Raw genomic sequence first — 27,699 nt, forward strand, 5'->3', positions numbered from 1 at the left:
GGCCATACTGGGATACAAAACTTGTCCTACAAGGGACGTGGGTGACGCTGTGGTCTAAACCACTGAGTCTCTTGGGCTTGCCGATCGGAAGATTGGCGATTTGAATCCCCACAACAGAGTGAACTCCTGTTGCTCTGTCCCAGCTCCTGCCAACCTACAGTTCGAAAGCATGCCAGTTCAAGTAGATAAATAGGTACCACTGTAGTGGGGAAGGTAAACAGCGTGTCCATGCACTCTGGTTTCCGTCATGGTGTTCTGTTTCACCAGAAGCGGCTTAGTCATGCTGGCCACCTGACCCGGAAAGCTGTCTGTAGACAAACGCCGGCTCCCTCGGCCTGAAAGCGAGATGAGCACTGCAACCCCATAGTCGCCTTTGACTGGACTTAACTGTCCAGGGGTCCTTTACCTTACTTGTCCTACACCAGGCTTCCTCAACCTTGGCCCTCTAGATGTTTTTGGCCTACAACTCCCACGATCCCTAGCCCACAGGACCAGTGGTCAGGGATGATGGGAACTCTAGTCTCAAAACATTTGGAGGGCTGAGGTTGAGGAAGCCTGTCCTACACTATAAGATGCAACGTGGTACAGGGTTCGTCTTGGGCATCAGAATCCACAGGGGTAGCAGATCCAACCTCCAAGGAATGCATTGCCTGTTGCTGCCGCCATGTTTTCATTGGAGGCTGGATCTGTAGCCCTCCCAGTGCAGCCTCTACAGTGGCCTCTTGGTGAATAGGAGTCACTGCTGGTATCCTCCCACCGTACTTCCTGGTGTGTATTGTGTCCTTGTTCCTGGTGTAGATCTTCACTCACCCCTTCTTCCTTGGCAGGGAGAGAGGAGTGCCTCATGTTATGTATTGAAGTTCTCGCCCTGGCCACCAGGGGGTATTGTGTATATAGTTTTCACTCAGGTCCACTTAAGTTACCAGTTTAGGCGGGGAAACCCTGGGTTGTTGTTGTTACAACGTTGACAGCCGGCTGCCTATAAAAGCAGGCAGGCTGAGCTGTTTGCAGTTCAGTTCAGTTCCAGCTTACTATAAAGAACCACTTGGAAAAATCTCTGTGAGATCTGCTATGTCCACTCACAACTTAATACCTCAGGTGCCAAGATGTCTTGGGCTGGCCGTGCTTGACTCAGCAGTTTTTTTGATGCTGCGACTCGTGGCATTTGCTTGCATGCAGAAACACAGGTTTGTAATTCCCTCTCAATCTTCCCGCTTGTCCTTTTCCAGAGGCAACCGTTTTAAGCTACGACGGAAGCATGTTTATGAAAATACAACTCCCCGTGGTGATGCACACCGAGGCAGAAGACGTGTCCTTGCGGTTCAGGTCTCAGCGAGCGTATGGCATTCTAATGGCCACCACTTCGAGGGAATCTGCTGACACGCTGCGTTTGGAACTGGATGCAGGACGAGTTAAGCTAACAGTCAACCTAGGTAACGTCCCTCCCCAACTCCCACCCTGAAGTTAACATCTCCAACATCCTTTTTTGGTGTGCGTCTTTGCCTGCAAACACCTATTCAACAGCCTGTTGGCCACTGAAAAAATCAAATGAAACATAAATATATATATGCAGTTCTCATGCATATACATATATTTGCAACATACATGAGTTCATTATTCGTTGAGTTTAATTTCATCTTTACACACTCCACCATAACCCACCATTATTAATTCTGAACCGCAGTCTGTTCTAAAAAGAGAAGACCACCAGCATTAGTAGGCAACCTGTTTTTGTTTTGTTAGTATCTTACCCAACGAGGTGGGTTTCTCAGCCCAGGATTTCCCATATTGCTGCGTTACACAAATAAATCCTAGTCCAAAACACATGCCCCTGGGTACGGGGGAAGCTCTGTCGGTGTGTCTGCATTGCACATGCAAGCTTCATGCACAATGTTTCATGCAGCTTCTGTGGAGCACAGGATTTGGGTTCCCAGAGAGTCAGTTCTTCTGATGCCAAGGGGGTGCGGGGTGGCAACTGGGAAAAACTCCCCTGCCCCAACCAGGCAGTCCACGCACACAAGCAGTTTAAAGTCAGAGCTGCCATTCCGGTCTTTTCATAATAAGTGGTGCTCATGTACATTTGGGGCTCTAAGGCTGTGTACACACTCCAGTTGACTCTGCATCCAATGTGTTCACACTGCTGGTTTGTGAAGCCGTGTACACATGGTGTTAGCCACAATTCACATCTGCCCTGTAGTTTCTTGAGAAGTACTGTGTTTTGATTAGCTTCCCCACCCCAGATCTGCTTTAATCCAATTTGAGAACAGAAGGAATGCAAAGATCCCCATGCCCTTTTTACAAGCCAGTTTGGAACTGGATAGTGAACTTTAAACAACAGCCAAGCTGTGTGCACCAGGTTGATCAAGCCTGAGACACACAGCCTGGGAATCTTTCTTTGCAAAAGAAAATGCCAGGATGAACAACCCACAACCTGGGGGTCTACCTTTACAAGAGACTGTAGCCTAATACCAATATGATGCAGGACACATCTTCAGATTTTTCTATTCCTTCTGAAAAGAAGCTCTAGAAAAGGGAATTTGAGTTATTAGCAGACTAGCCCTAATCACACACACACACACACAAGTGGGGAAATGCACACACACAAAGAGGATCCTGGAGTCGACACACAATGAGCGACTTCCAAACACATCTGGCCGTAATGATGTGTACAGTGTCTTGCAAATGTGATTTGAAGCTCAGCTGTAGGGAAAACAAACTTGCTGCATTTTAAGCAGGTGATGTGTGCACAGCCCAAAACCACATTGTTGTCCCGAACAGTTTGTTCATGCGAACTGAGTTTGCCCCAGCATATAATCAGAACCTACTCTGTTAAAAACCAGCAAGCTATTTAGCCCTTTCCAGTATGTTGTACTTGATTTTGGCTCAGTGTGTTAGAAAACATAAAATATATGCAAGTAACAGAAACCTGATTGCAAGCCATGTTTTTGTTTGTTTCTGGTCTTCTCTATAGAGCAGCCTGACATTACATCCTTTCAAATCCATCTCCCTCCCTCATTTTATTTTATTTTAGAACTCCCCCCGCTACAACTTCATAGTGATCTTGTGTGTGTGTGTCACAAATAACACGACCCTTCAATGCCCAAAGTCTGCGGCCCTCAGCAAACAGCCATGTGAACACAAACCACATAAGCTCTCCTGCAGAAATAATATCATGCTTTCCTAGATCTTTTTTATAGCATTTAGAAATAATTGATCGTTGCGTTATTCACCGAGGAACCAAATGCAAGTTTACCAGAACGACTTCCTTTTTTTGTGTGTGAGAGAGATTATTTTCAGGACTTTTTGTACAGAGTTTAAAACAAAACAAAACCCTTCGCTCCGGCGTGACTCCGCTTTTAAATTGCGAAAGCTGGCAGGGCAGAGTGATATATTCAAAATCCATTTTTTTTTGTATAGGAATGCGAGATAATTGAATTTTGATTATATTAATTCAATTCTGCAATAGGGAGGACGCTCTTCTTTAGCTTCAGATAGAGCCCTCTAGTGACATTTTGGAGTTCCTGCAAGCCGATGCATTATTTTAATAGTCTTGATGGATGTAGGATAGTGGCCAGGAGAGGGCTCTTTCAAGAAAGCTTTCTGTAGACAGAGGCATGTAGGTAATGTGCCTTGGCTGTTTGCCACCACTTTTCTGATGCGGTTGACGACACATGACAAACTCAGCTACATGGAAACAAAATCTAGGTTGTTATTTTTTTTAAGAAATAAAAGCAATAATATTGATGATCCTCAAAGACCATGTAGAGGAACAAATGAGTATGCTGCTAATTTGAGAAGGGTGTTTCAATTTGCCCGTACAAAGTGCACATTCCCCTTACATTGTGAATAAAATAAAAGCATTGCCCCGTCTGTTATTCACCTTGAAGGCGGAAATAAATTTGCTAACGCCCACAAGAGTGAAGATGTCGAAAAGCATCCTCTCAAAAGTCAAAAAGCAAATTATAATATTGCTTCGCTTTAATCTAATAAGAGATTTCTAGAGGAGATGGCGAAGTCACTTTTCCTATGTTTACTGAATGACTTCAGTAAAAGCTAAGTGTATTTCCGAGGATTGAGAGACCATCTAAGGTGGTTGGAATGTTACAATTACAATTTTAAGCTTTTGAAGTTGCATCCTCCTTTGAGGTATTAACTGTGATCCAGAATGTGTGATTATTGGCTTGGCTTGTACTATTCCCCATTGTGACGGAGCACTTTTATTATTTTTTAAATTAAAATTGAGAAGATTAATCTGTTCTTTCATATATGGGGGAGAAAGTGGCAGCCAGCTTAAATCCAGTATCTGGACCAGTTTCTCCACAAGCCTTTATTCCTCACTTAGATTTGTCACCATGTAGCTTTGTTTGAAATTGGCCATATTTTTTTTATCCTCTATTTCTACTCACTTCTATTTATAAAGTTTTTTATCACCATATATCTGCGTTCTATGGCAATACCGAAAGAATCTGAACACGCAGTGGCCATGTTTGCATGTGTCTGTCCCCGGAAGGGTGGACTGTGATTTTATTGGATGTCTGCAGCTATTACTTTGAAGGATAAATTTTCATTTCTCATCTATTCTTCCCCATCTAGACTGTATCAGGATTAACTGTAATTCCAGTAAGTGCCTATTCAAAATTTTTAAACTTATTGTTCCTCCATTTATGCAATATTCACAAACTTTAGATTAAGACATGGTGTGCATCCTTTTTTTGTTTTTGTTTGCATACTTAAAATGACTTGCATTTGAAAAAGAAGTAGCAAATTCCATGGGTGTGAAAAGAAATCATCGCACATGGCTTGCTTAGCCTGCCCTAGAGTTGCCTTATCCCCACCCGCACCCCACCCCCTGAAATTTCAGGCCAAACATCTGAGGAGTTTCAAGGACAGATTAAAGAATCACACATAGGAATGCCACAGAGTCTTCTATCATCTGCATAGCATCCTTCAATTTCTCTAAAAGTCAAAGCAATTGTGGAGGTTCTGCCCCCATGTTCCAGTAAGACCAAATATGTCTTGTGTATGAGGAAAGGATGACTGTATACCCCTAATATTTCTCAATTACTGAGAAATTATCTGCCTTTTTGTTTTGTTTTTTTTAAAAAAGATTTATATTGAAATTTTCTCAAACAAATTAGAAAAACATAATAAAAAACAACACAACACACACAACAGAACTTGACTGTGAATGTAGTCCTGGTTCCACTGGAGCCAACTCCAGTAGGCCGTGGGTGCTGGGTACCCACAAAGTCAATGGGCAAAGTTGAAGCCCTTTGTCGTGGGCACCCAGAATATTTGGCACAAGATGGCACCTATGTCTGGTTCTGCTTGTTGTTGTGCAGTGGGAGGATTGACGAGGCCACAATCATAGAGAAGAAACAGCAATCTAGAAGGCCAAAGGAAGTACTTCATACATTTTTAAGGTATCTTCACTCACCCTTTCTTCCCTGGCAGCGGCGGCGACACCTTTTTGTGGCTCGCCTCAGATGCCAAAACGTCTTGGGCCGGCCCTGTCAGTCCCACTTCTTTTTCCAGTCAGAAGTTACAATTGCTCCATAAGTCTGCAGTCTTGTACACTGGGAATAAATTCCGCTGAGCTCAGTGGAACTTACTTCCGAGTGGATATGTATTGGATTGCGCTGTACACAGGTTCCCCTCCCCCCAGTCCTCCAAATATATACATATTGAAATGAACTTTCACAGTGTGATATATCAAAATCTGTTTATGCAGTGTTCAACTGAAGGAATGGGTTCCCAAAACCTGAAACCTGACTGGGCAGTCAGTATGAAACAGGCCCCCAAATCCACATTTTTCCTCCTCCAAGAGAGCATTTCTAAAATGCATTAACTTGAGCTTTTGAGTCAATGTATAAACAGAAAGCCAGCTGTATAAGCAAGTGCTCAAAGCGCTCTCCTTTATCAGTCCGTGACAGCAATGGATGGCCTTGGCTGTTCCAGTGGAGCAGGGATGGCACTCTGTCTATCTTATGTTACATCCTGACCACACTCTGACACACAGACTTAGTCCGGGAACGGCGCAAGGAGTTGGTGACCTCTTGCTCCAAGATAAGGCAGTCCTGCCCTCTGGAGCAACAGAGGGCAAGCCTGCCCCATCATCTTCTAGACACCCCTTCAGATATTTGAAGACAGCATTAATTCCCTGCTTAACCGTCTCTTCCTCAGGCTAGGCTTTTGCCCGTTCCTCACAGGCCATGCTTTTTGGATTCCTCATTATCCCGATGTGCTTGTGGGAGAATAATGCACCCACTGAGCTTCATGTATGAAAGACAGCCTCCTTCTCTTTCTGTGGCATGGCATGCTCTACTTCTGCTATGGGAAATCCAAGGAATATTATCTTGATCATTGGAAAGAATATAAGAACCCCTGCCCACATCAGCCTCTGCATATGTATTTCCTTGGAAGATTTTTGCCACTGCCACCACTTGCAATGTTTTCCCCCACAATCTTCTTCCATTGTTGATATTCTTACAAACCAAGAGTTGAACTCCCTATTCCAAATAAAGAGGGTGTGCAGTCGATGATATTTTTTATGTCCCGCAAGATTATATTTGTGTGATGGCTTCTTTTACACACTAAATATATAAGACCTCTTAGGCTGAATTGGTTTTTTCCTATGTGTCTTACATCATGCTTGATAAATTTTTAACCTTTCTGATATTATTTGGATTAAGATGCAATGTTCTGAAAGAGGATTGTGGACTGTGATTTTATTTTGAGTCTGTGGACCTCCCAAACTTTCTATAGTAAGTACAGTACGTTCTAGTTTTCCTTTTGTGGTGGGCAGAGGTGTGGGGAGAGAGTGTTAAATGTTGGAGACGTTGTGTGACAAAAGTAGCTATCATGCCCTTGTTTTAAACCAAGTGACTGAGGCATGATTGAGTCAAAGCTAAATGCTTCTTTTCCCCATTGATTTCTGTGGGAGAGACTTAAATATAACCTTAGCTCTCCTATGGAAGGTAAGTGGGCTCAAAAGTAGTTAACTTTGGCTGGAACATGTTTTGAATTTCCATTCAGGAAACATACTGCTATTCAATTCTAGTTCACTGCAATGGTGTTTACTTGCTGCATTTGACAGCAGGCGAACATTTGATGGATTACTGCCAAAAACATCATTCTCTTTGGGTTTTCTAGTTTCAGGTTGGTTGGTTGGTTGGTTTGGAAACACTTGGAATGTGAGATTACTTGTTTGCAGCGCAAAACAACAACAACAAAATGTGCGCCTTTCACCTAGTTGCCTTCTTTCAGTGGGGCAAACTGAATTACAGGTCTTTCTGTATGTGATACAACAAAATAAAATCTAGAGTGGAGAAAAATAGCTAACGGGAACAGAAGTATTATTAATTATCATCATTGAAATATTGACTGCAGTTCTCAATCTCAAGCATTCTTGTAGTTCACATTCAAATATAACACATGCATTGTATAAGAAGTATGCACAGAATTACATAGTGACAATTTAAATAGTGATGTACCAAAAATGGGGGAAAAAACTATTTAAATCAGTAATTGCTCTCCTGCAAGAAAGGTTTCAAAATTTGTGTCAGAATCGTAGTCATTCAAGAGAAAAAGAGCATATTGTTGATATTAATATATATATTTCTCTGGCATTGCAAACAAACCTCAATGCAAGCATAAAGTCACAGGTATAACGAAAAGCAACAGTTCACCACAAGCACAATAAATGACTTTTGTTATTGCTGAGAAGTGCATTTGTTCTGTGGAGCTAATGGCAGGTGGTATAGGAGACTTAGATTTCCTGTGGAATGGGTACATACTGCCTTTCTATGAGCAAAAAAACCAAAAACTGTGGAGAACAACCGCGAATAACACCAGTAATATGGGTTACATCCAGCAAAGTCGTATACTGAGGTAGACCCATTGAAAACAACAGACTTCAGCTGTGTTTACTTTCAATGGTTTTATTCTGAATATGACTTGGTTGTGGAACTTTTTGACCACGAATTGTTGGTGAACTACAACTTCCAGCAGTCCTGGCAAGTATGGACAATTGCCAGGGATGATGGGAATTGTGTTTCAGCAAATCCTAGAGAGCATATGTTCCCCACACCTGACTTGCTTAAGAGCTGGAACTTAAGTGGCAAAGTGCTTTCATGTTCTGTGTGCACTACGTGAATGATTCTATTCATTTATGGAATATGGATGCTAGGAAACAGTAGGCCTGGTAGGTGTGCAACAAGCATATTAACTCTAGACGCACATTGGTCGTTCATCTGTTAACTGCATGTAAGGTGGGGAGAATAAGGTTTCGATGGTGTGTTTTAGTCATGGCTGCTATGGCAGTTGTGTCTTTTCTCGTCCCACAATTAGAGCACTGAGTCAAAAGGTGAACGTAAGTAAGTTGCAGTTAAACTCTGAAACTGTTAACGTGAGTCCCCAGACATAAAACAAGCTAAGGGACATCGTTGGTTTTCATGTAGTGGTCTCTCTTTTGCCACACCTTCATTTCAGACTCCTTTGCAGTTTCTTCTTTCCATGTTTTGATAGAAGCAAATCATCATAAACAGGAGCTGAAATGATCGTTTGCAAATATTTGAAATCCACCCCGAATTTGAAATGTTTTAAATTCAGAATTAAAATCATTTTACCTCAGAACTTTCCGAAGTCTCTTAAATGTTTTCATTTTAGCAGGCATCAAAAACTGTCAGCTGTCAAATAATATAAAATACCAAATACCATTGCATTTTATCTTCAGTATGCTGCCACATGCTAAATATCATTTTGTTTGTACTGTCAGGCATCAAATGCTGTCATCAAATGTACTAGTATGACAAGTGCTGATAGCAAATCTCCAGTGAATATTTCGGGAAATATTGTAAGAATATCTACAGACTGTTTGAGATCAGTATACCTACAGAATTCTGGTGAATACATTTATTTCAGCTCCACCATAGATTTCCTCTTATGATAAAACCATGCTGACTGTCTGCTTCAGTTAAGTATGTTGAATTTTAGGTAAGCAATGCATACTTAGGAATCTACAATTTCAGTGACGAGGTTATCATTCAAGCATTATTAAAGACAGGAAACAAATCTTCTGTCAATGACTATTACTATGCATTTCTTAGGTCATGTAAACACTGCCACCAGTTGTGAAGAAGGCGTAAATAATTACGGCCATTTCCAGCACCAAATGTTGGAGTTTTGTTGTGAATACACTGAAGTCATTCATAGCATTCCCAACATTGGTCCTTCCAGTAAACCCCATGTTCCTGTAGCTTAGGGACACCCAGATAGAACTACAGGTACCAAGATGGAAGTAGCTACATGGGATCACCTGGAACATGGCTGAACAGTGGAACTGCCATTGAAAGAGAATTAATGAAATGAACAGCAAGACTGGACCAGAGTGTGTCATGGAGATTCAAGCAGGTAATGTATCAGCCAATGGAATAAAATACAATGCAAACATTTGCTCCTACACTGTGGCTGTTAGGTTGGTTTTCCTTCACTATATCTATGCCTATCACATTGTATGCAATAATTCTGTGAAAATGCTTTCCAGCTGTAAAGGGAACATGACTATTGCAAGAAAAACAGAGCCCCAAAATCATTTAGACTGGAAAGCCACTTTTAAAAATACAGCTGAATGTCTTTACCTTTGCCAATTTATTTACATACCCCATTTTTCCACAAGTAAATCTGTGCTCAAAGCGGTTCACAAAATAATAATAATATCAAAGTCTAAATACTGTAATTCAGTGACAATTCATAATCAAACATACAGTATCAGTGCAACGTAACACTGGGAAAAGACAATAACTCAACCATTTACAGTTCATTTAACATATATAAACATTTAAGTAAGCCCACAACCTATAAACAGATCAAGACAAAGTATCCATTAAGCAACTCCCGTATGAAGGCTCCTAGGACTACCCAGGTCAATGCAGGTGACACCAAACATCACCTGATGGCAACCACAGAATCTCTCCCACTTCTCCTGGAAACAGCTCCCTTGTTATAAGATGATGGGAGAACAAATATGGCAAAGGAAGAAATTTAAGAAAGGAATACAGTCTTTTGTTGCTGTTGTTATGCAAGGCCAATTTGTACTACAGGCCTTAAAACACATACACTGCCGTGTTCTCCTCCCTTTCAATGGTCTACCTTAGAACTGAGGCATGACTCAGTGCCAGACGTTGTTCCCTTGACTGGCCTTCTGCACATGTAGCCAAGGTGGCTCACGACATCCGCCCACCTCTTCCTCTATGCAACAAATCTCTTTGTTTCCTTTCCATTCTCCCATCACTTCCTTCCCTGTGGACAGCAGTACTCAAGCGACCCATGTGTTCGTTACTCTCCTTTACAGCTACCTTTCTTTAATGGGACTTGAAATGGAGCAATGGGTTGTACTTGAAGATTGCACTTTCAATTAAAAAGTGCACACAGGCAGATATTTTGCCTATTATCCTACTTCCTCTGGCTCTTGCTGACTGAAAAGCTCTCTTCCATAATTGTCAGGTCTCAGTAGGCCTCGGCTGATACTCAGAGATATTTTTTGCATCCACTTTGCTGCTTCCCCCCCTTCATTACTGGATCTGTTTTTGTTTTGTTTTTTTAATAGGCACTTTTGGGTGATGGAAGGAAGCATTGCATGTTTTCCTTTTCATTTGTTATGCTTCCGTTCATGTGTGCTTGATTTGTATGTCAGCACTGTGTCGCTTCTAATGGTGGGCATTCTCTTTAGGCCACTAATTTGAGTGCTTCCTGCAGCGTTGCATTAGTTTCTGCAGTTCCTCTGCTTCTTGCAGCACTGGAATAATACTATGTATTTCTCTCATGTGGCTCAAGTTTTCTTCAGCTGGCTTGTTAGAACTTGAAGGGGCCACTAGTATGGAGCGATGCCCATTCTTAGTTGTGAGAGATTAATGGTGTGTAACAAGGCATTTTGATATACATCACTGTCATGAAACTGAGAGTCTATTTTCTATACGACAGTCAAGCTTTTCAACTTTTGTGCTACTTTTAAAGTGACAAATGGCCAGCAATAAATGTCAAACTCTGATCTTTCACTTTTTGTGTTGTTTGGAATGTGATCTTATCTACATGTAAGCACAGCCGTGTCAGTCTGAAAAGGCCACTGCTAAAATGTCATCATGAGAAACCCTAAATCAGTCTCCCAGGGGGCTTAATTTAGAGATTGGTTATAATGATGTGTTCTGTCCCCTTCTGAATGCAGTGGTTGATTTCAGCTGAGGTTTCGGAGAAGATAGACAAGAAGGTCTTCCAGGTTGCAGCCAAAAGATTCTATCCATACCTTAATGCCATTGCTCTTATCTTTTTATCACACCTTTCCTTCAGGGAGACCATCCTATCATCAGAAATGCTAGTTAAGGTTGACAGTGATACCAAGATACCCAGTGAGTGTGATGGTTGAGAGGGGAGTCGAGACTAGGTCTTGCCAAACCAAAACTAGCACTCCCTCCATCAAATCACCCTAGCTCTTAGGTTGGCTACTGAAGCAGAAGACAAGCTGCGTCTTCTGTTGCCCTTCCTTTCATGCCTCCTCCATGCTGCATGACACACCTGAAGTTCTGCTCTCTACAAAAGGAAGCAAGGAAGGTAAGGGAAAACAGGTACAGGAACTTTACTTGGGTGAGTACATGGGTGTTGATCATTGTTGATCAACAGTACCAGATGTCAGTGTTTGAAATTACTGAACCCGTTTCTTCACTTTCAAGACAGTAGCACTGATCAGTGGAAGTGATCCCCAAGAGTGATTTCACTGCTTTGAGTCTGCTCTATGCTCCATTTCCTAGATTGCTGAGAGGGCCTGCATGCTTAATCAACTGTTATTGACTCACTAGCAGAAGATACCCAGCTCAGGAATTCTAAGTAACCAAAGCTTGCTGAGATTTATAAATGGATAATGCCTTTTGTTTGTTTCCTTCCAAATCGGTGCAGTTTGGAATGGCTCAGCCATTCCATGCAGAATTTAGTTACTGTCTTGCTTCACATGTCATAGCTCCCCAATTGCAGCCCAGTTGCAGCTGGTCGTATGGTCTAGGGCTAGGCAGCAGCCATAGCAACAGGGCACTGGGAAGGTTCTGTGAGGAGGCCTGATTCGCTCATATGGCATGCCCCTTTGCAAGTGTCTTGCAATTTTCACTTGCAGGAATTTCTGCAATCCTCAGGCCACCCAAGCAGTTTCCACTTCTATTATCTTATTGGCAAATGCTAGGGAAAGATAAGTGGATGGAAGATCAAACACGCAGTTCAGACGCAACACATTTCTCAGCTTGCATCTCTGAGAGAGGCAGAAACTTAATAAAGACCATTCATCTCCCTGATATCTCAAGCTTTCGGTAATGCACTGGGCACATAAGAGACTGCCATCCATTCTCCTGCGGAAACTGCAAAATCTCATTTGATGATCAAATTGACTAATACATTATCCATGTGTTATCCTTATAGGATTTACTGCATGGATCGGGCAGAATAAAAGTATCTGCCCCCCCCCCCCAAGTAAATAAAAAGCCTCAGAATGCAGCAAATTACGTTACATGCTTGGTTGGTAGATATGGGCACCGTAGAGGTCTTTACTATATTTGAAAGCTGCAGTTTTGATTTTCCTGTTGTGTCTGATATAAGCGTAAAAGATCATATCATTCAAACCAGCTCCGGTTCATGCAAGCTACAAGTTCAGATCTTGCTACCACTGCTCAGATATTGGTATCAAAGTAAGAGAACACAAGGGACGCCAACCAAATTCAAAGATCACTAGTTTCTTTCTTTTTTTGCCAGAAACACGGTCATAAAATCTCTAGGTAAAGGTAAAGGGACCCCTGACCATTAGGTCCAGTCATGGCCAACTCTCGGGTTGTGGCGCTCATCTCACTTTATTGGCCGAGGGAGCCGGTGTACAGGTCATGTGGCCAGCATGACTAAGCCGCTTCTGGTGAACCAGAGCAGCGCATGGAAATGCCATTTACCTTCCCGTTGGAGTGGTACCTATTTAGCTACTTGCACTTTGACAAACTGCTAGGTTGGCATGAGCTGGGAATGAGCAACGGGAGCTCACCCCGTCACAGGGATTCAAACCGCCAAACGTCTGATCAGCAAGTCCTAGGCTCTGTGGTTTAACCCACAGCGCCACCCACATCCCATAAAATCTCTACTCGGGTATAAAAAACCATCTGTAGCTCAGTGGCAGAGCATCTGCTTTGCCTGCCAAAGGTCCCAAATTCAATCTCCAACATCTCCAGATTCTACCTGAAGCTCCTTGGGAGTCACAGCTAGTCAATGTAAAGAATTCAGTCTGATTCAGTATGAGGCAACTGTTTATGTTCCTATGCCCCCATGCATAGCTTTATTCTGCTGGTGTACATGGAATGCATTTTCAAGATGGCACAGAAGCAAGAATGAATGGTTCAGGGAAAGCAACAATTATTATCTAGACACCCAAAGGTGAAGAACACTTAATATTTAGCAGGAGATGCTGCTTTCTTACAAAATGGAATAGGAATGAGGTGGAAACTCGAGCACACCTGTTCAAATTCTTGCATCTCACAGCTCTATGTGGGGTGCTACCCCACTCCCAACATCCAAAGCTCAAAAATATTTCAACCTTGTGGAAATGGATGGAAAAGTAGTTATTGGTGTACCCCAAGAAAGATGGCAGAATCCTGACATGCAGCCCATCTGTGTTTCTTATTTTGCTAGAAGCCACCCAGAGTGGCTGGAGTAACCCAGTCAGATGGGCGGCATATAAATAAGAACATTCTTATTCTTATTTTCTAGGGCAGAGCTTTCAAACTGTGTGTCATGACATGCTGGTGTGTTGGCTGCAATGTTTGGGTGTATCACGCAAACACTTGAAAGGGGTTAATTCCACCTCCAGTTTGCTGGTAAAACTGATTTACTGTGTTGCAAAATGATGCATGTCTAAAAACTGTGTCACCAACATGAAAAGTTTGGGAAGCTGTGCTCTAGTGTCAAATGACACACCAACCCCTCCCCCCCCAGCCAGGGAATGATTGGCTAGACTCATGATTCCCAGACAGGAAATGACATTGGTTAGGTGGCCCAGTGAGATCTTTGGATCTGTGTTGGAACTGCCCCAAGGTGATGTGGTTTTGTTTTTGTTTAGTCTTGGCGAGTACAGCTTGCATTTGTGCTCTTTGAGCATTAAGTTGAACATTCAAAGAGCTTTCTCAGGTCTGCCAACACTATTTTTCAAAGAAACAAAACCCCATCAGGTGCAGTGAAGGTTCCTGTATCTTCATTGGTGTAGATGAGCACATGCAACTTTTTTCCAAAGGTGAGAAAAGATGCCATTTGTCTTCTACAAAATTACAAAAAGTTTCAGAATGCATTTTCTGTCGGCACTTGTTTACAATAACAGGGAGATGTCTAATAATAGAATGAACAGGGTTCTTCCTCTTGGGATACATCAGGGGACATGTGGAACATCGGGTCAGAGAATTATTGGATTAATTCTCTTTTTTAAAGGCCATTAATTCCATGAGAAGCTTCAACAGAAAATATGACTGCATAATGAGCATTTATGGGACCTGAAACCTAAGCAGATGCTAATTGGAAGAAAAAAAGAAAGATTGTATTAGTAAGAACGAGTATACATTAGGGCAAAGGTGAAATGACAAAGGACAAAATGGGTATTTTTTTTTATGCCTCATGCATTTTTCAAATCATCAGTAAGTGACCTTACTGCAGGGTTCTGCTACAGACCTCCAAGCCTGTCCAAAGACTTGTGTGGTGCCTTCCTAGAGCTGATTATCAAACATTTAAAAAGGAGAGATATTGTAGTCATGGGAGACTTCAGTTTCTCTGATATCTGCTGCAACTGAAACTCTGCCAAGAATGTAAGGTACAACAAATTCTTCAATAGCCTCATTGACAGTTTCATTTCCCAGAAGCTGGCAGAAGCAACAAGGGGATAATCTATCTTGGACTTGGGCCTCACTAACAGGGGAGTTAAATGATAAATAAGGTGGAAGTACTGCAAAACTTGGAGGATGTGATCTTGTCCTCTTGGGTTTCATGATACAAAGGCAAGGGACAGCTGAGTGCAGTCAGACATGTACTTTGGACTTTAAAAATGCTGATGTCAAAAAGGAACTGCTGGATGAGATCCCATGGTCAGAAATACTCAAAGAGAAATTCAAGATGAATGAGAGTTTCCTAGAGATGAAATACTGAAGGCACAAATGCAAAAAATTGCAACGAGAAATAAAAGTGGGAGGCATCTAAATAAACCACTGTGGTTTACAGATGAGCTGAGAGCCAAGAAGGGCATGTATAAGACATGGAATAAAAGGCAAAGTACAAAGGTATAGTACAGTGGTACCTCAGGTTAAGTACTTAATTCGTTCCGGGGGTCCGTATTTAACCTGAAACTGTTCTTAACCTGAAGCACCACTTTAGCTAATGGGGCCTCCTGCTGCCACCGCACCGCCGGAGCATGATTTCTGTTCTCATCCTGAAGCAAAGTTCTTAACCTGAAGCACTATTTCTGGGTTAGCTGAGTCTGTAACCTGAAGCGTATGTAACCTGAAGCATATGTAACCTGAGGTACCACTGTATACATAAGTAGCCAACAGTTTCAGGAAGAAGGTCAGGAAGGCTAAAGTTCAGATTGAGCTCAGCCTTGCAAGGCAGATTAAAGATGATAATGATAGTTATTTCTTTCATGTTTGAAGCGAGAGGAAGAACAAGCAAGCAATAGGTCCTCTGTGTAGAGAAGAAATGCTGATGGAGAAACAGAGAGAAGGCAGAACTGTTCAGCACTTACTTCACCTCTGTCTTCTCCCAAAAGGAAAGCATTGCCCAACCTAGTAATAACAGGTTAAATGATGCAGGGATCAAGACAGAAAAAGAGGTGGATAGGGAACACCTAGCTACTTTAAATGAATTCAAATCTCCAGGGCCTGATGAGCTGCACCCAAGGGTAATAAAGGAGCTTGCGGATGTAATTTCAGAGTCTATAATCACTGAGAATTCTTGGCTGATAGCTCTCTGCCTCCTTTCCTTGCTCCCTTCCTTCTCTATTATTCAATTTTAATGCCTCCGTTGATCAGTCCCACCCTTCCTGGCATCCGTTCTCTTCCATTTTCTCTTCCATTTTCTCAAGCTTCTTTTCCTACCAGCTGTTGCAAATTAACAAATGTTCCCTGGGAGGAAGTGTATGTAAATCCAAAACTGCTATGCTTCTGGTCACTGCTCCCTTCTGTTTTCTGCTGATGGACTGTACTGCCATTATATGCTTTCAAGGCTGCTGTCTGCAGGGATTGGCTGTGCAACCTACTTTCCCATGGGGAACTCAGGCCCAAAGCCAGCCCAACCACATCAGATATAGTTTGGAGAGGGGGGAGCCTTGTGGGCCAAACTGGGAGTCTTGCTGGTTTCGCCATGGGCTGGAGGTTTCCCACCCCTATTCTGTACCATCCATAGTAGTTTGTCCGGTCATCATTTCACTTACGTAGAGTTTGGGTGTTCCTTGTGTATTTGTTTGCCAAATCAGAAACACTGTGTGTTCTGGAGAATCCACATGCTTTCTTGGGAGAAAGAGAGAGTCATGGCTTGTCACAGACATGAGGTGTCTTATATACTATCCAGTGGTACCTCGGGTTAAGTACTTAATTCGTTCCGGAGGTCCTTACTTAACCTGAAACTGTTCTTAACCTAAAGTACCATTTTAGCTAATGGGGCCTCTTGCTGCTGCCACGCCACCAGAACACGATTTCTGTTCTCATCCTGATGCAAAGTTCTTAACCTGAGGTAATATTTCTGGGTTAGCAGAGTCTGTAACCTGAAGCGTATGTAACCTGAAGCGTACGTAACCCGAGGTACCACTGTATAACAGTTAAACTTTGCAAATAATGTTAAAACCAAGTTGTTGTTGTTTAGTCGTTTAGTTGTGTCCGACTCTTCGTGACCCCATGGACCAGAGCACGCCAGGCATTTCTATCTTCCACTGCCTCCCGCAGTTTGGTCAGACTCATGTTGGTAGCTTCAAGAACGCTGTCTAACCATCTTGTCCTCTGTCGTCCCCTTCTTCTTGTGCCCTCAATCTTTCCCAACATAAAAAAATAAAAATTGATCTAAATCAAGTAGATTCCCTGAATGAGCAGTTGATATCTCCTTTGGAACTTCTATGCATGATTGTGCCTACCATTCCATCCATTTAATCTGTGGCAGTTAGCATGAATGCAATAAGACATTCTTTTTCCTAGCTGCTACTTTGCTCTCAGAGTATAGGCTTTTTTCCTCCAATTTTTTTTTATTAATTTTCCACAAAAATTTTAAACACACAAACAAACATAAATCCTAACCTTATTGTAACTAATCTAATTAACATTGTTAAGCGACTTCCTCGTATCCCCTTGGTTGAATTTCAGTGTATATCATTTTAACGGTTTTCCAAAACCAATATTCTCATAAAATTAACTTAGTCACTTAACATCTTTCTAACTTTCCCATTCGGCATTTCAACATTTTAATTTATCACATTGCATATTTAAATCCTAGGCCTATCTAGTATTTGCAAGCTTTTTCAATTAAGTTATCTTAACATATTTGGCTTAGTAGTCTTTATATTTTTTCCATTCTTCCTGGTACTCCTCCTCCTTCTGGTCGCGGACCCTTGCAGTCAGGTCGGCTAGCTCTGAGAAATCCATCACCTTCATTTGCCAATCTTCCACTGTTGGTACTTCATGTATTTTCAGAGTATAGGCTTTTTAGGGGTTTACTTTAATTAATTCTTTTGGGGTTTTTTTTTTGCATGGAATATATTTCCATATAGAAATAAATATGCATTAGTCATGCACAGCGGAAAAAAGTTCAGTGTTGCCATCAACAGTTTGTTATATGTGAATTCATTCCCTGCTTCATGAATTTTTCCTAGATAAAAAGATCCCAGCGGGCACTTAGTTCCTGTGCTCTTTAAGCTGTTACTCTCCATTATCATTATGAAAATAAGATCAGTAGCTCAATTGGAAATATGTTTGCTGAAGAGGTAATGACATTAAAAAGCTTGTTGGAATTGTGTGTCGCCACCACCAACAAAAAAATCTTCTATTAAAATGACTTTTCAGTGTCTAGTATGTTTTACATTTGTGCCTATTAAAATGCATGAAATATCTCTTCTTATCTCCATTAAGCATTCAGCAGCTTATTACTGAAACCTTGTAAACTGTTTCCTTAATATCTGGTACTTCACAATGAGTGTAACAAATCACGCTTGACAAGATAGTTAGAATTGCCATCCAGGCACGGTTCCCATTGCAAGCTGGGCACAGAATGCTGTCCATTTAATTTTTCAGCATTTTTGAAGGCCTTCTTGAAAGTCTTCAGAAGACTATTTCCTGCTTAATGTACTGATTTAGATGCACCTAGGAATGGCGGTTCTGCTAGTTTTGCTTTCTCTCAGCTTCTCCCTTTTCCAATCTTAAATTCAGCTTGTCACAAATTTCCAAAGCAGCTGAGGAAGGGGAAAGTTCTCATAAAAATATCCTCAGCCTTTTACTTCACATTTATTCTAATACAAACATTTCTGAAAGCAATTTCCCCGTAATACAATGCATTTTATATTTATAAAACAAAGCATGTTCCTTTAGGAGAAAGGGTGGGATAAAAGTGCAAAAACAATAATTGAACAATAATTTATTGAAGCAGGTTTCACCAGTCTTATGCAACCTTTCCACTCATACGTGAATTTTGATGGCTTGCTGCATTTTGATTTGGTAAATGTGAATTGTGTAGGTTTACATTAACATGTGGAGTGAAATGGATTTTCTCCTCTGTTGTCTGTTACACTCACAGTGGAGGTTGATATTTCCATGAGATTCTTATAACAGCAAATCAAGCTCTGTGCAATACAGAGAAATTATTTGTATCCTGAAATGGGTATAAATAAGTGTGATAATAATTCAAAAAGCAAGCCTTGGGTTTTTTGAACAGATAACCTACATTTGAGACATTGGTTGATTTATCAGGGTGGCTGGACAGTGACCCACATTGCAAAGTATTATGTCTTTGGAATTTCCACTGTCATTTTCAGCTCTTGATGGAATAAAATGCAAGACGAAGACTTCAGCTAGGAGTCACTGACACATACAAAAAATATGCTTAAACCCCAGTACTTACCTGACTACCTTCATAACTTTACTACTAAGTAAGGGTATTTCCTGTTTTAAAATGTATTAATCTTCCTGTCAGCAGTATTTCAAATGAGAAAGGCATGATACAAACATAAAGTTTGAAGCCATTTCTGTCTAAAATGTGAGCAATAACATTATTTCAATTTCTACATTCCTTTCAAAACTGTTTGAGAGCACAAATCAGGTAAGTTTTTATAACTCACCTTCTACATATATTTGCTGGCATTTGCTCCTTGGAGATCACAAAACTAGAGAAGAGGAAGATTATGTCTGAGCAATAACTTAAAAGAAAAGGATGGAAAATAATGTAGAAATATTATTCACTTAGTGTCTCCTTACCTTATAGCAGGGGTAGCAAATATAGCAACTACAACTCCTATCAGCCCCAAGGAACTTGACCAGCAGTCAAGGGTGATGGGTGTTGGAGTCCAACGATATCTGGCAAACACCTTGTTTGCCAATGCTGTTACTAAAAACAAGGCAAGAAAGTCACGACCAAAAACATCAATCCTGACATCAGATTCCACTCAAATAACTAAGGGTGCTTCCAGACTGTCACTCTTTTGTGGGGATGATGTGTACACTTTATGAAATAAATAAAACAAATTGCAAATGCTAGAAAATTCAGGTTGCACAATTAAAGTCACTTTGGTGCTCTTGCACAACAAATGTGTTTCCCTTCCATTTTTATTTATTTTTTAATCCTCAGACTTTTTGCAGGAAGGGAAGTGATTGGAGGCTGCAGTGGAAAAGGTGAAATGGCAATTGTTTCATGCAATGTCATATATGCCCACCCCAACCAAATTAGAACGAATGCTCAGTAAACGGCTGCTGTTGTTTAATTCGCCCACAAACCTTAGTGATGGGGTGCCATCACCAAGAAGGCTCTCCCCTACACTGTCATATAGTAGGCTCCAGCTAAAAATGATACAATCAAAAGAACCTAACGGGTGCATCCTAAAAAAAAATAGCAGGTCTGTAAAGCAAAAGGTGTACCTTGGCTCCAAGTTCGATTGGACATATGTAAATGCAAGGACCCTGAAGCAGACTTGGTAGCTTATAGACAGCCAGGGCTTGTCCCCTGTCCCCTCCAAATTGCTGTTACAACTGGATAATCAATGTGAAGCTCTTGGAAATCTTAGAGTGCTATACAGACATTGAGTATTAAGTATCTCTCAGCAATTTCCAAGTGGTCAATGATGATTTTATATATATATATATATATATATATATATATATATATATAACACAACACCTTCTGATCAGGCCTTAGAATGAAAGTGCTAATGCGAGACAGTTGTGAGTAGAAAGTGTGGAACCAATAGATAAAACTGAATAAATAGCAACAATAACAATAATGTTATTATTGAAAATATTGCAAAGCCATTTCATGACCAGGCGCGACAGCCCAGCCCCCAGGGATCATAAGAAAGGAATAAAGACTCTGACAACGTTATGGAATTAAAATTAGGCCACAACTTTATTAAACATTCGAATGTAGGAAGACCTTGGCTTAGGCCTTGGGTGTGTATCCGTCCCAGCCCCCCAGCCGGGGGTAAATGGGATATGGGGGTGCTCTGTAAGATGTAAGTGCAGCAGGCAGCCCAACCCATATCCCCAAACATAGGGTAGTTCAATTACAACCTTTCAGTGAATGGCCAGTGACACCCGCATATATATAACCTTGGAATCACCGCCACAGGGGGGTGACTCACCACTTCACGCTCCCCCCCCCATCATAGGGATGAAAAGATTAAGGATTCCACCCAAGGCCATAACCGCCAAAGTTGTGACAAATTGCTACGGGGAAGACAAAACCTGCCAATGCAGGAAAATTTCTTCCCAGTCCTTCAACAGTCAAAGACCATAGCAGCGCCCGCTAAACAGGAAGAAAAAATTACCGTATTTTTCGCACCATAGGACACACTTTTCCCCCTCCAAAAATGAAGGGGAAATGTGTGTGCGTCCTATGGTGCGAATGCAGGCTTTCGCTGAAGCCTGGAGAGTGAGAGGGGTCGGTGCGCACCAACCCCTCACGCTCTCCAGGCTTTGCACACCTCTCTGCAAGCAGCGGGAGCCCAGCGCTGGGCTCCCGCTGCTCGCGGAGAGTTGCCAGCGTGCCGAAGCCTGTGCGCGCTGAGCTCAGCGCGCCCAGGCTTTGCGGATCTCTCCGCAAGCAGCGGGAGCACTCCCGCTGCTTGCGGAGAGTTGCCAGCGTGCCGAAGCCTGTGCGCGCTGAGCTCAGCGCGTCCAGGCTTCGCGGACCTCTCCGCAAGCAGCGGGAGTGCTCCCACAGCTTGCAGAGAGCTGCCTGTTTGGGGGCTGGGGTCGGGGGAAGCTCAAGCTTCCCCCGCCCCAGCCCCGCGCCTGGGGGGGAAACAATTTTTTCCCCTTTATTTCCCCCCCAAAAAACTGGGTGCGCCCTATGGTCCGGTGCGCCCTATGGTGCGAAAAATACGGTAACCTGCAAACAAGAAAATATTAAACAAAGGGAGGGTGAATCTCCAGAGCCGACTGCCTGGCTATCGTCGGCTCCACCCCCATTTATAAATGGGGCAGGTCCCGCCTCCCAGCAAGAAACTAAATTACTGAGGCTGGGCGTGAACCTCCAAATAATAACACTGAGAGGCAAGCCAGCCCTCTCCCTACTAGAAAGTTCCCTGGGAACTGTACCACTGCACGTGATCCCGCAAAGGGCACTCACAGTAAAAAGTGTGAATGCTCATTCCATTTTTTGCAGCTGTCCCTGCTTTCCTGATGTAGTAGAAAATCAAAGTGAAAAACAGTTTGCCAATCCTGATTTTTTAAAAAAAACAAAACAAAACAAATACTCTTGCGCATTTTAAGTTTCACAATTTGAACTCACATAAATCATAGCACCATTGTGGCTACGGGAATAAGATGAATTTGGAAGGTGCCCACCCATGAGGCAAAGTGAGATGACTTGGGATCGACGGGGTAGCAGATCTGGCCTCCGATGAATGCACTTCCTGTTGCTGCTGTTGCCACCACGATGGCAGAAACAACTTCAGCATACACCTTGGAAACCAGCTCTGCTGCTTCCTTGACATTCCACCCCCAGTACCATTGCTACAGCTGCCTCTTGGTGAACAGGAGATGCTTCTGGGCTCCTCCTAGGAAGAAAATAGGGAGGGCTTCCTTCTGGGGTATCCTGGACTTTGCACCTGCCTGGCATTATTCAGACTGGGTTCCTTCTCCCCCACCCAAAATGGCCTTTGATTCCCACTTCAACCATTGAGTGAGGTTGATTTGACACACATACCCCATTCCCTATGTAGTAGTTGGTCCCTTACCTTTCCCGCCCCGATCTGGCCACTGTGATCCATGCGACGGTCAACTCCAGGCTTGACTACTGTAATTTGCTCTACGTGGGGCTGCCCTTGAAGCTGTCCCAGAAACTCCAGCAGGTGTAGAATGCTGCAGCAAGGCTCCTCGTGGGGTCCCTGCCATGGGAGCATATTCACCCAGTGCTTTACCAGTTGCACTGGCTCCCAGTGGAGTATAGGGTCAGTTTCAAGGTGCTGGTTTTGACATTTAAAGCACTTTGTGGCTTAGGGCCCTTGTATTTATGGGACCGCCTCTCCTGGTATGCCCCACAGAGGACCTTAAGGTCCATGAATAATCATAGTTTAGAGGTCCCGGGCCCTAAGGAAGACAGATTATCCTCCACCAGGGCCAGGGCCTTCTCAGTGATGGCCCCGACCTGGTGGAATGCTCTGTCCCATGAAACCAGGGCCCCACAGGGCCTGTAAGGCAGAGCTATTCCACCTGGCTTTCAATTTGAACTTAGCCTGATCCTTTATTCCCCTTCCTTCCTTCCCTCCCCCTCCCCATTTTATGTAGATTACTTCCTCTGGGATCCCACAGCTAATTCTCCCCTGGTCTCCTCGCTGGCCCAAATAGGACTAATTTAGCCAGCTAGCCCTGGTGATCATCTAATGTTTATTGGATGGATTACCGCCCTAAATTGATTTTTGAATTGTTATTCATGTTTTATATTCTATTTTATGCTGGGGTTTTTTGTTGCATCAATTATGTTTTTTAAATTTGTTGTTAGCCGCCCTGAGTCTGGTTTTCTGAACCGGGAAGGGTGGGGTATAAATAAAATTATTATTATTATTATTATTATTATTATTATTATTATTATTATTATTATTATTTTCAGCCCCTCCTTGTTCCTGCTGTAGATCTTCACTCACCCCCTTTCCCCTGGTGGGGGTGGGAGGCACCATTGTGTGGTTCACCTCAGGTGCCAAAATGTATTGGACTCCCCCCAATGACGCTAAACAAATTTGCTTGGAAATAAGCAGTGTTTTGTTGTAGAGAATGATACATACCCAGTTGGACACCTTGGACTATGACATGTTTAAGAAGAAGAAGAGGAAAGAATGAGAGGGTGCTGTGGTGGTTGGCATCAGGCTGTATAGGCCATGGCATGCCCATGCAGACCTATTTGCCACTAACACATCCTCTGCCAGCTGTCTAGATGGGCATCTGGTGTGGGTACCTGGGCTTCAGGGCCCTCTCCTCTTTCTCTGATGTCCAACCCTAGCTGCCATTAGCTCCACAGGTCGGTGGTGAGAACAGGATGGGTCACTTCTCGTTCAGTCCCCATGGGTTCAGACACGGAAGTTTATGTGTTGACCACCCCAAACCTACTCCCACTGAACTCAGGGGGACAATTGCATTTCTCAGCAAAAGATCAGAGGTGCGAAAGATGGTTTAAAATTGTAAAGAGTTAAAAACACACAAAACATCTCAGGCTTAGGAATAGCCATATGGCTGTTGCAGATTCAGGCTCCTGGGAAAATCAGCATCCTTTTTCTAAATTCTGTGCGTCCGTGCAAGAAGCTGCATTAAGAATGAAACAAGAGTTTGTTTGTTTGTTTTTAATTATGGGCAGTAACGAGTGATTGCAAAGCTCTAAATGTCTTCTCTTGATAACTCTGGGTAGGCAAATTGCTGTAATCCTATCTTTGTTTTTTGATTTGCAAAAACAAAAATGAAACCCACCCTCTCACAAAACAAAGGGTTTAAAATCATTCCAAATCAGAAGCTGAAAAAGATCAGTTGCTTGTTTTCTATGCTGTTAGCTGCCACTTGGAATGAAGGCACCTGCAAATTAAAGGGAGTTTATTTACCTCATCATAAACTCACAGTCCAAATTTCTTCCTTTCTGAATTACGTAATTTTTCCCAATCTGCTTGTTCTTAATATACAGTGATGAAATGTTACTAAAAGGAAATTTTTAGAATGCTTTGCTAGTCCCCCCCCTCCATGTTCTTAACTTTTAAGTGTGTTGATCAATCTGGATGAACAGTGTTAATAATATCCGTATGCTTTTTTCAGCCCAAGTTGGAATGATGGTGGTATGACATAAATTGACACAGTCAAAACATTATGGTTGGTAACCATGATTCTGAGCTTATATGTGCAGGGCCAGCTTGTGCATAAATATTTTGCGCTGCATATTTTGCAATGTGAGGATGGCCAAATGTGTTATTTTGTAAACATGTCTGAAGCCAGATTTTTTTTTTATGAGATACCCCCCCCCAAAAAAAAATGCAGATTGAAAAGGGACATTCTCACATTTTAAAAAAATGTATTCAAGTCTTCACATGCACCCATGGATTAGTTTGTATAGATTTGTAATGTGGGAAGCTACATATAGTTCCTTGAAATATATTAGTGATACACTGATACCAGAGACAGTGGATAGAAAATTATCCCATCGTCTCAGTTTTAGCCATCTTCACCACCTTTTCATTAAGGCTGGTTCAGTCTTGCTCTCATTTCTGCCCCACCTTCTGCATTTTTGAGCTCTTCCAGAATCCCTGGCCTATGAATTGACCTACACATCCAGAAAATGTGCATGAGAACAGTTCTTCTTCATCCCTTCACAATAAAAAGAAGGGGTTGCTTATGTCTTTCCTCCTGAATCTAGAACCTTTGCTTCTATAAAACTAACTGTATTCTAAGTTAGAGGAATATTTGGTGCACGATTTCTCTGAACATAGAATCGGAGGATTCAAACGCTACACTGTAACTTACAGTAGATAATAGCAAATAAGGAAGTGATTTATAAAGAGTCAGTCTAGAGAACGTTCTACCTCAGCACTATCAAATTTTCCAGGTGTTTTTCTCTGTCTTGCAACTTAACTAAAGATTATGTTTCCAGCTTCAAAAAAGTAGTTCCAGCTTAAAAAAAATTGTACTCTTCTACAGAGCACCAAATGCCACCAGATTTCTAAGTGGCCCACATTGAGTTGTCAGTGGCATAGTTAAGGTCAAGAAGTCAAGATGTGACCCGGGAAATCACTGTGATTGTGAAGGGTTTTGAAGCCCTCACTGGTTATGAGAAGAGTTTGTATCATGCCAGCTTTTGCAACTTCAGGAGTGTGTGTGAGAGAGAGATAGAGATAGAGATATTGTTGAACAAAGACCACATGTGTGTGTGTGTGTTTCCTTTTATTAAGAAGTTTGGCATTAATACAGTAAAATAATGACTATGATTCAACATCGTGTTGTTTTCTATCATTCCAGTATATGACAATGTTCATGTTTTTTTTTCTTTCAAAAAGATGATTGATTCATTAAAGGTCAGAATATATGAAAAATGTTAAAGTTGAAAGTTGAGTCTTAAGTCAGCTCCTATTTATCCTCCCGAAGGAGCCTAGGACTTCTTTGTGGTGTCTGGCACACAGCCAACATCTCCCTTTAAGCACAAAGAAAAGGTAAACTGAATTAGAATAAAGAAGCTTATTTCTGAAATATGCTAAAACAAAGATAGTGATAGAAGATTCACATTTTCATGAATTCAACAGCACCCTTATAAATGCAGAGCCAACATAGTTGCTGCAATTCCATAGGGGCACTGAAAGCTAGCAAGCTTTATATTAATTCTCAACTCAATCATTCCTAGAGTCTTTCAGCATTGTGTCTGTTTAGAAATGATGGCCCCAGTACAACTGAGGTCACAAGCAACTAAGTGCTTATCTGCATTAACACACACACACACAGAGAGAGAGAGAGAGAGAGAGAGAGAGAGAGAGAGAGAGAGAGAGGAGAGAGAGAGAGAGTCTCCTCTGGGCATTTCAGTGTGTCTGGGATGAGCATTGCATATGCAGATGTGCCCCTAGATGTTTGTGTTCGGGGTTTTGTTTTTTTGCATCCTCTCCAGCTGTGTGAACAGAAGCCTGCCTTTTTCACATTGTTCTGTCTTGTTGGACAGCCATTTTGAATGAGAAGGATCTATGCAACTTGGTCGATGGATAAGCAGGATGCTGCACTCAACATTTGGGGCTTCCAACTAATTGCACGTACATCAGGATCAATTTTTGAAAGTGTTTTTGTAACTCTTGAAGTTGTCCATTGGATTTCTTTCCAAACACTAGTGAAGTTAAGGGCAGACAGACATGAATTCTCACCAGGGTATGCACTGGAGTCAAATTGTCTCAGCTGTTAAACAGTCAATTGTTCTCTGCAGTTAGAGTGACTCAGTGTGATTGATTTGCAGATACGGTACATGGTTTGGATAGCACAGTGTTGTCTGTGCCATAAATGCACCTGCCATAAATGCTTCTTGCTGATCTAGGGTCTTTGACGTCAGGCCTGTTCTTGCATTGATGAGTGTTAAGAGGCTGGGGAGAAAATAGCAACCCTACCGCCCCTCCCTCTCCATCTTACTTGCCACTCAGTGATAGCAAAGGCCACTCCTTAACATGTACCACTGTTGCTTGATGCTAAGCAAGGAGAAGACCGAGAGGACAGCCCAGCTTGCTGTTCATGCCATCACACTTGCTGTGTCCCTGGCTTCCAGGTGCCATTCCACATCTCAAGGCAGCAAGGAACTGTTAACTGAGAATAGATTTTGTCGTGTTGAAGAGTTTTAAATGTTCATAAATATTAATAAAATATATTCATTCTGATGACACAAGATTAGACTGTGATGAAGGTGCCCTTTCAGATCAACTGATTATATAAACACACCACTCACTCTTTTTTGTGCTTTATTTTCTTTCTGTGGGTTTTATTATGGATAGGGGCTTCAACAACTGGAAGTGGCCTGTGCGTCTCTTGACTTCTGAGAGGTCCTCCCTAGCACTTTGACTTATAAAAGAAAGTCCAAGTTATGTTGTTCCAAAGTCTTCCGTGATCCTTTCAGTTTAGAGATTCTGAATGCATTCTATTGAAACTCCTGCCATATACAGTTGTATTAAGCACATTTATTAACACAACAAAGCATATGCAACATGAGCCAGGATGCAACTTTCAACACACTGAAAGACGTCATTGCACATCTGCAGCCTAAAATTCAGGTTATCATTCTTTTAGCACCTTTATTGAAAAGCTGCAGCTTACATTAACTTTTGATGCTGGTATCCACCATCTCTGTATTGACTGTGCCCATTTATGAAAACCCAGTTGGCCAACTTTGCCATTTTGAAAATATAGCCCACAAGTGTTGCAAGATGACATGTCTGTTGTTTGAAGTCTGCAGAGCCTTTTTCACTCTTCC

The 27,699-nt window shown here is 42.1% G+C and overlaps 1 protein-coding gene across 29 annotated transcripts in view; it reads left to right on the forward strand.

Annotated features, from left to right (window-relative positions):
* Positions 1–27,699, forward strand: part of NRXN1 (neurexin 1) — a 981,700-nt gene that overhangs the window by 476,186 nt on the left and 477,815 nt on the right. For 19 of the 29 annotated variants that reach the window (XM_081903670.1, XM_081903681.1, XM_081903676.1 and 16 more), the window contains 2 exons: positions 1,230–1,433; positions 4,594–4,620. In XM_081903670.1, the coding sequence (XP_081759796.1) occupies positions 1,230–1,433; positions 4,594–4,620 (231 nt within the window). The remainder of the gene's footprint in view (positions 1–1,229; positions 1,434–4,593; positions 4,621–27,699) is intronic. The other 10 variants (XM_081903702.1, XM_081903706.1, XM_081903685.1 and 7 more) reach the window with 1 other exon arrangement.

The sequence above is a fragment of the Podarcis melisellensis genome (assembly GCF_964234715.1).
Source record: "Podarcis melisellensis genome assembly, chromosome: 3".
Taxonomy (NCBI): domain Eukaryota; kingdom Metazoa; phylum Chordata; class Lepidosauria; order Squamata; family Lacertidae; genus Podarcis; species Podarcis melisellensis.